This window comes from Carcharodon carcharias, chromosome 16 (assembly GCF_017639515.1).
Source record: "Carcharodon carcharias isolate sCarCar2 chromosome 16, sCarCar2.pri, whole genome shotgun sequence".
Lineage (NCBI taxonomy): Eukaryota > Metazoa > Chordata > Chondrichthyes > Lamniformes > Lamnidae > Carcharodon > Carcharodon carcharias.
The window spans coordinates 88206233-88216600 of record NC_054482.1 but is presented as its reverse complement, the minus strand read 5'-3'; the positions used below and the strand labels follow the sequence as shown (position 1 = coordinate 88216600).

The following is a 10368-nucleotide window of genomic DNA, read 5'->3' as shown; positions in this document are numbered from 1 at the left end:
TTTCACCTGCCAATGTTTTTTCATGTCCCTTTTTTGCTCTCCTAATTTCCTTTTTAAGTTCCCCCCTATACATTCTATATTTCTCTAGGGCTTCCGCTGTTTTGAGCCCTTGGTATCTGCCATCAGCCTCCCTTTTTTCTCTTGATCCAATCCTGTATATCCCTCGACCTCCAGGGTTCCCACCCTTTATCTTCACTAGAATATGTTGGCCCTGTACTCTCCCTATTTCCTTCTTGAATGAGTCCCACTGTTCTGACGCAAATATACCTAAAAGTAGTTGCTCCCAGTCCACTCTGGCCAAATCATATCTGATCTTATTAACATTGGCCTTCCCCCAATTTAGAATTCTGATTTCTGGCCCATCCTTGTCCTTTTCCAAAACAACCTTGAATCTAACGGAGTTATGATCACTATCAAAATGCTCCCCCACTGATATCTCTACCGTTTGCCCAGCTTCATTCCCTAAAATTAAGTCCAGGAGCAGCCCTTCTCTTGTAGGACCTTGTACATACTGGCTTAAAAAGCTCTCCTGGATGCATTTTAAGAATTCTGCTCCCTTTAAACCTATTACACCATGACTAACCCAGTTAATGTTGGAGAAGTTGAAATCCCCCAGTATTACTACCTTATTATTTTTACACTTCTCTGAAATTTGCCTACATAACTGCTCTTCTATTTCTCTCTGTTTGAGAGCCTATAGTACACTCCCAGCAATGTGGTTGCTCTTTTTTTGTTTTTCAATTCTACACAAATGGCTTCATTTGAGGAGCCTTCTAAGATGTCATCCCTCCTTATTGCTATAATTGATTCCTTGACAAATATTGCAATATCCCCTCCTCTTTTACCTCCTTGCGTGTGAAGACCCTATATCCTGGAATATTGAGCTGCCAATCATGCCTCTCTCTCAACCATGTCTCTGTGACAGCAATGGTATCATACTTCCATATGTTAATTTGTGCCCTCAACTCATCTGCCTTATTTGCCAGACTCCTTGCATTAAAATAAATACATCTAACCTTGCCAAACTCCCTTGTGCCTTAACTGACCTATAATTTCTATGCCTTCAGACTCACTTGCTCTCTTCTAATTTTGGCTGTGCATCTCCCTCTGCTGAACCTCCTTCTCAAGATCCCATTCCCCCTGCCAAGTTAGTCTAAACCCTCCCCAACAGAACTAGCAAACCTTCTCGCAAGGATGTTGGTCCCATTCTGGTTCTGGTGCAACCCGTCTGCCTTGTACAGGTCCCACTGCCCCCAGAACAGTCCCATGTGTCAGAAATTTAAAACCCTCCTTCCTGCACCATCTCTCCAGCCATGCATTCATCTGGACTAATCTCCTATCTCTATACTCACGAGCACATGGCACCGGAAGTAATCCAGAGATTAGTACCTTTGAGGTCCTGTTTTTAAATCTGTTTCCCAGCCCCCTAAATTCTGCTTGCAGGACCTCATCCCTCTTTCTACCTATGTCATTGGTACCAATATGTACCATGATTTCTGTCTGTTTGCCCTCCCCCTTTAGAATGCCCTGCAGCCATTCAGTGACATCCTTGACCCTGGCACCAGAGAGGCAACATTCCATCTTAGATTCATGTCTACGGCTGTAGAAATGCCTGTCTGTACTCCTTACTATCGAGTCTCCTACCAGTATTGCTCTTCCCCTCTTTTTCTTTCCCATGCTGTGCAGCTGAGCCACTCACAGTGCCACGAGCATAGCTGCGCTCCCCAGAGGAGCTGTCACTCAACGTTTTCCAACACAGAAAACGGTTCTTGAGTGAGAAGCACCCTGGGGATTTCCTGACTACATGCCTGACACCTTTCTTCTGACTGATGGTCACCCATTCCCTCTCTGTCAGCACTTCCGTAAGCTGTGGGGTGATCATGTCTAAAAACGAGCTATCCACGAAACCCTAAGCCTGGTGGATGCACCTCAGTGCCTCCAGCTGCCGCTCAAGCTCCGAAACTCGGAGCTCAAGTAGCTGCAGCTGGTGGCATTTCCTGCACACTTGGTCGGTCGGAGCTCAAGGAGCACACTCTCTCAGCCAGGCAGGCACCAGCGCAGATACCAGTACCTCGGTGAGGATAAGATCATCGGCTAGTATCTCAGTGCACAGTGGTGAGGGCACTTCACACCGGCTTGAGGTGCAGGTGAAGACAGAATGCCCAGGGCGCCGACACTTGAAGGAATGCTGGGGACCAGGAACATGCTCAGTTGGTGGCTGATGACGGGCCTCTGGATCCATCCCTGAGGCAGCAGATGCTGGACGTCCAGCAGGGTGTGCAGGAGGATCTGGCGGAGATTCATGAGGGAATGTGTGTCATGGTCTCCATTGTGGAGGAGTCCCTGCGGAGCAGGAGCAATGCAATGACCCTCATGGCCGAGCGCACTGCCTCCTCCACGGAGATGGTGGCATCTCTCATGGAGAGGCAGCTCCAGGGACAGAATCAGGGCTTCATGGGGATGCACCCGGACCTGCAAGCCCTCACATCGGCATTGACCTCAGGCAGTCAGTGTCAGTGTGGGACATGGATTGGGCACCAAGTATGCCAGCTAAGTGCCCATCCAATGGTGAGCAGAGAGGTCAAAAGCGACCGTATGTTGACGTACAAGCTGCTTGTCATCTCTGCGGGCTCCTCTCAGAGCGCTCCGGATGATGGCAACAGCTCCTCCGCCCCTCTGCTAGTGACTGTAGCATCCGATGAGTCTGCGGCGACTGAGGAGATGCCAGCCGTGGCACTGGCTGCTCCCTCCCAGTCGGGGCCAGCAGACTCCATGGGCCAGTGAACGACCGCCAAGGTCATCAAGGCCAACAGGACAGCAGAGTGAGCAGGCTGTCTCCAATGCTGGTGCCAGCGAGGGGGGAGCACCTAGACATAGCACCTGCAAGTGTAAGTGTAAATCACCTTAGTCACAACATGGGTTATCACTAGTGGCTTTCTTTTGCCCCGCGTTTAAATTGTTTTTAAGTTGGTGTGCTGTTCAACACCTTTTAATGTACTTTGATTTCCGTATGCAAGTTGACAATCATTAAATGTTTTTGTCCTCATCAAGCCTCTGGGTGCTTCATTGGTTCTGCAGGGGAATCCATGATGTTATGAGTGACTTGTTTGTCATTGAGCTTTATTGAAAAGACAAATAGTTAATGTTCCTAACCAGACAAATGTTGCTTTCAGGTATTGAGTATGGAGCCTGCAGCCCTGGCATGTGTTGGTGATTCATCGTTGGTAGGCTAGCTGAAGGAGCGTTGGATCAAAGCCTCCCAGGTGTCCCTGCCTCCCTGGAGGTTGCCTGGGTCGGCATCTATCCCTTCAGTGTTCTCCTATGCGTGCTCATCCTCGGACTCACTACTGGACTCATTGTCTGCAGCCAGAGCATCTGTGTCTACATCCTCCACTGTGTCTCCCCTTTCCAGCGCCAGAGTGACACTCGATCTGGGGGGTATTGTAGTGCGCCCCGAATGGTCCAGGCATCAGAAGCGCATCTTGAGAAGACCGATGTTTCTCTCTACCACTGCCCTTGTGGAGGCGTTGCTACTATTGTACCGCTGCTCAGCGTCTGTTCTTGAGTGGCGGAGAGGTGTCATGAGCCACCTGTTGAAGGGATAGCCCTTGTCACCCAGCAGCCATCCATCTAGCCGGGCTGGAACACTGGAGAGCCTTGGCACCTGGCAGTGTCTCAGGATGTGTGTGTCAAGGGAGCTGCTTGGGTACCTTGCACAGACGTGCAGAATCTGCATCCTGTGATCTCACACTATCTGCGCGTTCATGGAGTGGAATCCCTTCCAGTTGATGAAGGCTCCCACCTCATCTGCTGGTGCATTGAGGGCCAAATGTGTGCAGTCTATTGCACCCTGGATGCGGGAGAACCCAGCAATTGTGGCAAAGCCTCTGGCTCGGTCTGCCTGGCTGGTGGTAGTGAATGAAAGTCAATGCACCTCTGAACAGAGCGTCTGTCACCAGCTTGACACAACTGTGGACAGCTGACTGAGAGACTCCACAAAGCTCACCCACCAACCCCTGGAAAGAACCAGAGGCATAGAAGTTGAGGGCAACCGTGACCTTCAGCGGCACTGGCATGGGGTATCTACCCACACAGTTGGAGCTGATCTCAGGGCTGATCATCTGACAGATGGAGATCACTAAACAAAAACAGAATTACCTGGAAAAACTCAGCAGGTCTGGCAGCATCGGCGGAGAAGAAAAGAGTTGACGTTTCGAGTCCTCATGACCCTTCGACAGAACTTGAGTTCAAGTCCAAGAAAGAGTTGAAATATAAGCTGGTTTAAAGCAGCTTGAGTTCGAGTCCAAGAAAGAGTTGAAATATAAGCTGGTTTAAACCAGCTTATATTTCAACTCTTTCTTGGACTCGAACTCAAGTTCTGTCAAAGGGTCATGAGGACTCGAAACGTCAACTCTTTTCTTCTCCGCCGATGCTGCCAGACCTGCTGAGTTTTTCCAGGTAATTCTGTTTTTGTTTTGGATTTCCAGCATCCGCAGTTTTTTTGTTTTTTTTGTTTTTATATATAGATGGAGATCACTGTCTGCTTTGAGAGATGGAGCCTCTTTCCGCATTGCACCTCAAGCAAATTGAGGTAGCTGCATCACTGCCTGTAAACCCTGGCAGCAGGATAATGGGGTCTTCTGTGGTCCTTTCTGCCTTGAACTTCCTGTTGGCCCTGCATCCCTTGTGCCTGTGCCTGTCCTCCCACAGGTGTCTCCACTGCAGGCTGAATAGGGACACCTGGTCTCATACCCCTTTTGGTCCTCTCTTCCTCCTCAGAGGAGGTGCCTCCAGTGGAGACCACAATCCCCATTCTCAGGGTAAAGGAAGGCTGTCTGACACCTGGAAGGCCCCAAGTGTTATGATTCCTCCAGAGTCCCGAACTGAAGCCTGTCCTTTCTGTCAAAGCAACTCTGAAGAGAATTGAAGTTGTCCTGTTCACACAAGCAAGTAGGAGTAAGTTTAAAAACTAAAGTTATAACTACTCACATTAGCGAGCCCAATCACCCCTCTTATCCTGCCCATGGATGAGGTTTTTAAAAACGTGGCCTACCCACCTGCCCGTTGAGCACGTGCAACACACTGGAAATCGCAAGGGCTGCAAAAAATCTCTCTCAGTTGCTGCCTCAAGGGCCTTAACTAACCCGTTAATTAACAGTGGGCGTGCTTCAGAACTCATAGCACCCGCCTTCCGAAATATCGGGATGCCCGCCCAACGTCATTGTGCGTCATTTTACGGGTTGGCGTGTCAGGCCTTCCCTCGAACCCCGACCTGAAAATTCTGCGGTGTGTTGGTGATCAATATTTCCAGAGCTTCAACCGCCATGGGCTGAATCCTACCTCCCAAAAATGGGTGTATTTGGGTCATGTCAGAAGTTCACATGCAAAAAGCAGGCAGTGCTGTAAAAGCACTGGCCTCATGGATTCATCCCTTCTCGTCTACTTTACACCACCACTTCCAGTTATAACAGGATGAATGGTGGGTGACAAATCTGCTTGCAGAAAGTGGGTTTGTCATTTAAATATTATGATGGGTTGCCTGTCTTAGCATTAAACAATCATTTTATTTTTAACCACAAGCAGTTTTTGTTTCCCAGGCATTGAAAACTTCAGCAGCATAAAGGAGATGAGAAAGACTGAATCCATGAATAAGTACCTTTACAGCATTGCTTGCAAGTCTGTAAGTGTGTTTCATTCAGGCCCGACATAATATCCAGTAAACCCATCCTGATACCTAGCCTCTCCCGAGCAATCAGAACCACAATCAGGCCCCCCTAGACCACCATAGGAACACCCCCAAACAATCTCTCCCCACCCCACCCTACCTGAGTGGGAACTCCACAGAAAAAGATTTAAAGGTATCCTACGGTAAAATTCTGTCAGGTATTTGGGAAACCTGAGGCAGAATTTTATGGCCCCGTTTTGGCAGGGGCGGGGCCGTAAAATGCAGCGAGCCGTTCAAACGTCCATTAACTTCAGCAGGACCATAAAATCCTGCCGGCGTAAAATTCCGTCCCTGTTCTTCTGGGTTTTCTGACTTCACTAACAGGCACCCACCCTAACACAGAATTCACCTCCAGGCTACAAATTCAGACCCATGTTCTTATAAGGATTGCTGGGTTGTTGTTCTTCCATCCTCTGGGATGGCGGTATCTAGGAAAGTCAAACAGCTGTTGACGAGGTTATCTGTTCCACTCAGATCCTCCGTTCCAACTGATTTCATCTTACAAATGAATAACTATATGATGAGCTGGCTTAACACTCACCTTCCTTGATCACAGGCAACTTGAACCATTAAATGAAACATTTATCTTTGCCCGTAATTAGCAGGTATAGCCATACAACCGTTTACAACCCCTTAACTCTCTACCTTGAATAAAATTTGTACTTGAAAGGTACATCTGCTAGGTAAAGATTACACAGAAGACTAAAGCCTACACAGAGCTTGTAACTAGCCAAGAAAATCAAATGCAGATAAAGAGAATCTGCAAGAGGTGTGTCAAGCACCTGCTTATATATCTTAAATTCAAAGAAAAACCTCTTTTCAGTCAATTGACCGATCCAGGTGACAAACATAGAAAGGTTCACCTTCTATGATATCAGTCATTTCTAATTTTCCAGGAAATTGTGTGACTATAAAAGTCATGGATAACGAGACATACCAGGTCCCATTTTCAATCCTCCACATATTCAATCATTTCTTTCATAAACACAGGAACAAGGTTGGCATTAACGAGCTATTCCTGAACTCAGTTCTAATACTGACCATTTTATCATGGGCCAGGAATGTTCTGTTTCAATAAGCAATCCTCATGGTTTTAATAAATTAAATTTTCCAGTATTCACTTTAACCATTGACTCCATGGTGTGTGGCTATATTTCAGCTGAAAGCCCATTTCAGGAACACATTTTCAGCAATTTATAGGGCATTTCCCTGCAATATCTTTCATTGACCAGTTATACAGATACCATGCTCATCAACTCGATTTTTCAGAAATACACAAGACATAGGTTTCGGAGGGAAGGAACGCATTTATAAAAATAGTTCAGATAGTAGAAACATTTACACACAAGTTTAAAATGTAAAAAAAACCTCATCGATCATTCATCATCTATTATCCATTATCTTTCTTTCATAAAGATGAATGTGACTTCCAATCCGACCATCTGGCACATGAGTATGAAAAAATGTTGCAGTTTTCACATAGTTTCTGGTCTTCAGAAATGGCTCTATTTTCTTTGAGAAAGAGACAAAATCTCTAGTTTAGAAGATGCATAAACAGCAGCAGATTTGAATGTCTATTTAGAATTTACGGTTAACAAATATGTTGGTTAGCTTAACTTGGAGACTTACTAAGAAATATAAAACGTTCTTATAATATATTTCCTCAATTTCCCTGCATCTATGCTCCCCTATTTTAGTTCAAAGCAAAGGATAGAATAGGTTGTGCCACAAATCTTCTCTCTCAGTCACTTTTATTGCCACTCAGTCAATGTCACCTGCTTCACTCTGATTTGACAATAGTCAAATTATATCAGTGAAGGCACAATTTAAATAGCAAAGGAGGAACAGAAAAAATTACAATTCTTAAATTTAAAAAAAATGACAGTTGAAATATTTGAAGTTTGGGGCTGTGATTTTCCACAGTCTCAGTTACCCTGTGAAAGAGGGCACTGAGCCTTCATATCTTCAAGATTCAGTTACTTCTACCTATTTCGCATTCCTGAACTCAAAAGCACCCAAAAACAAAGAATCTTGAAAAAGAAAACAAAAACAGAATTACCTAGAAAAACTCAGCAGGTCTGGCAGCATCGGCGGAGAAGAAAAGAGTTGACGTTTCGAGTCCTCATGACCCTTCGACAGAACTTGCGTTCGAGTCCAAGAAAGAGTTGAAATATAAGCTGGTTTAAGGTGTGTGTGTGGGGGGCGGAGAGATAGAGAGACAAAGAGGTGGGGGGGGGGGGGCTTGGGGGGGTGTGGTTGTAGGGACAAACAAGCAGTGATAGAAGCAGATCATCAAAAGATGTCAACGACAATAGTACAATAGAACACAGGTGTTAAAATTAAAGTTGGTGATATTATCTAAACGAATGTGCTAATTAAGAATGGATGGTAGGGCACTCAAGGTATAGCTCTAGTGGGTTTTTTTTATATAATGGAAATAGGTGGGAAAAGGAAAATCTTTATAATTTATTGGAAAAAAAAGGGGGAAGGGGGAAACAGAAAGGGGGTGGGGATGGGGGAGGGAGCTTACGACCTAAAGTTGTTGAATTCAATATTCAGTCCAGAAGGCTGTAAAGTCCCTAGTCGGAAGATGAGGTGTTGTTCCTCCAGTTTGCGTTGGGCTTCACTGGAACAATGCAGCAAGCCAAGGACAGACATGTGGGCAAGAGAGCAGGGTGGAGTGTTGAAATGGCAAGCGACAGGGAGGTTTGGGTCATTCTTGCGGACAGACCGCAGGTGTTCTGCAAAGCGGTCGCCCAGTTTACGTTTGGTCTCTCCAATGTAGAGGAGACCACATTGGGAGCAACGGATGCAGTAGACTAAGTTGGGGGAAATGCAAGTGAAATGCTGCTTCACTTGAAAGGAGTGTTTGGGTCCTTGGACGGTGAGGAGAGAGGAAGTGAAGGGGCAGGTATTGCATTTTTTGCGTGGGCATGGGGTGGTGCCATAGGAGGGGGTTGAGGAGTAGGGGGTGATGGAGGAGTGGACCAGGGTGTCCCGGAGGGAGCGATCCCTACGGAATGCTGATAAGGGGGGTGAAGGGAAGATGTGTTTGGTGGTGGCATCATGCTGGAGTTGGCGGAAATGGCGGAGGATGATCGTTTGAATGCGGAGGCTGGTGGGGTGATAAGTGAGGACAAGGGGGACCCTATCATGTTTCTAGGAGGGAGGAGAAGGCGTGAGGGTGGATGCGCGGGAGATGGGCCGGACACGGTTGAGGGCCCTGTCAACGACCGTGGGTGGAAAACCTCGGTTAAGGAAGAAGGAGGACATGTCAGAGGAACTGTTTTTGAATGTAGCATCATCGGAACAGATGCGACGGAGGCGAAGGAACTGAGAGAATGGGATGGAGTCCTTACAGGAAGCAGGGTGTGAGGAGCTGTAGTCGAGATAGCTGTGGGAGTCGGTGGGTTTGTAATGGATATTGGTGGACAGTCTATCACCAGAGATTGAGACAGAGAGGTCAAGGAAGGGAAGGGAAGTGTCAGAGATGGACCACGTGAAAATCCACACTCAGTGCCATGCGCCGCCATATGAACACACTCGACCTCTCCCTCCAGCAGCACCGCCGTACCCTTTTTCAAAGCTGCGCGTGCCCCCAGTTTCATTTTATCCTTCGGCTCATCCGACGCCTCAACAAGAAACTTTTTCTCTTTCTCTCAAGTGCTAAGGAACGCAAGCTACAACAACTCATCGACACCAACACCCATCTAGGATCCCCCACCCCTGCCTGTTCCTCCGTCCCCACCCTCTTCCAATCCCAACCCCAGCCGTGTATTCACTATACCCCCTGACCTTCCCCTCTCCTATGCTGAACGTTCAGTGCTCAGCAAAGGACTTAGTTTCATACCCTTACGCCCTCACCTCAATGAATTTCGGGCTCGGCATGATACTGAACTCTTCTTCCGCCGTTTTCGTCTCCGGGCTCACTTCTTTGGGCAGGAGTCCTCTCCCAGTTCAACGGATCCTTTTACCTATCTCCAATATTCTCCCTCCACCTGGACCCCTCCCTCTGGATTCTTACCTTCTCTCGATCTTTTCATTGAGAACTGTCGGCGCGACATTAGTCGTCTCAATTTCTCTGCTCCTCTCACCCATTCTAACCTGTCTCTCTCTCTGAACTTACTGCACTCCATTCTCTCAGGTCCAACCCTGACATTGTCATCAAACCCGCTGACAAGGGTGGTGCTGTTGTTGTCTGGCGCACTGACCTCTACCTCGCGGAGGCTGAGCGTCAACTCGCAGACACTTCCTCCTACCTCTTCCTGGACCATGACCCCACCCCTGAACATCAAGCCATTGTTTCCAGGACTGTCAGTGACCTCATCTCCTCTGGGGATCTCCCTCCCACAGCTTCCAACCTGATAGTCGCCCAACCTCGGACGGCCCGCTTCTATCTCCTACCCAAAATCCACTAACAGAACTGCCCCGGTAGACCGATCGTCTCAGCTTGCTCCTGCCCCACAGAACTCATTTCTCGTTATCTTGACTCCCTTCTCTCTCCCCTTGTCCAGTCCCTTCCCAACTACATCCGTGATTCCTCTGACACCTTACGTCACATCAACAATTTCCAGTTCCCTGGCCCCAACCGCTTACTCTTCACCATGGACGTCCAATCCCTCTACACCTCCATCCCCCACCAG

The 10368-nt window shown here is 47.5% G+C and overlaps 1 protein-coding gene across 2 annotated transcripts in view; it reads right to left on the bottom strand.

The window, feature by feature from the left end:
* Positions 1-7012: 7012 nt before the first annotated feature.
* The window catches only part of pigb (phosphatidylinositol glycan anchor biosynthesis, class B), a 35787-nt gene continuing 32431 nt past the window's right edge, over positions 7013-10368 (bottom strand). For both annotated transcript variants that reach the window (XM_041207613.1, XM_041207614.1), the window contains one exon: positions 7013-7237. In XM_041207613.1, the coding sequence (XP_041063547.1) occupies positions 7109-7237 (129 nt within the window). In that variant the 3' untranslated portion in view covers positions 7013-7108. The remainder of the gene's footprint in view (positions 7238-10368) is intronic.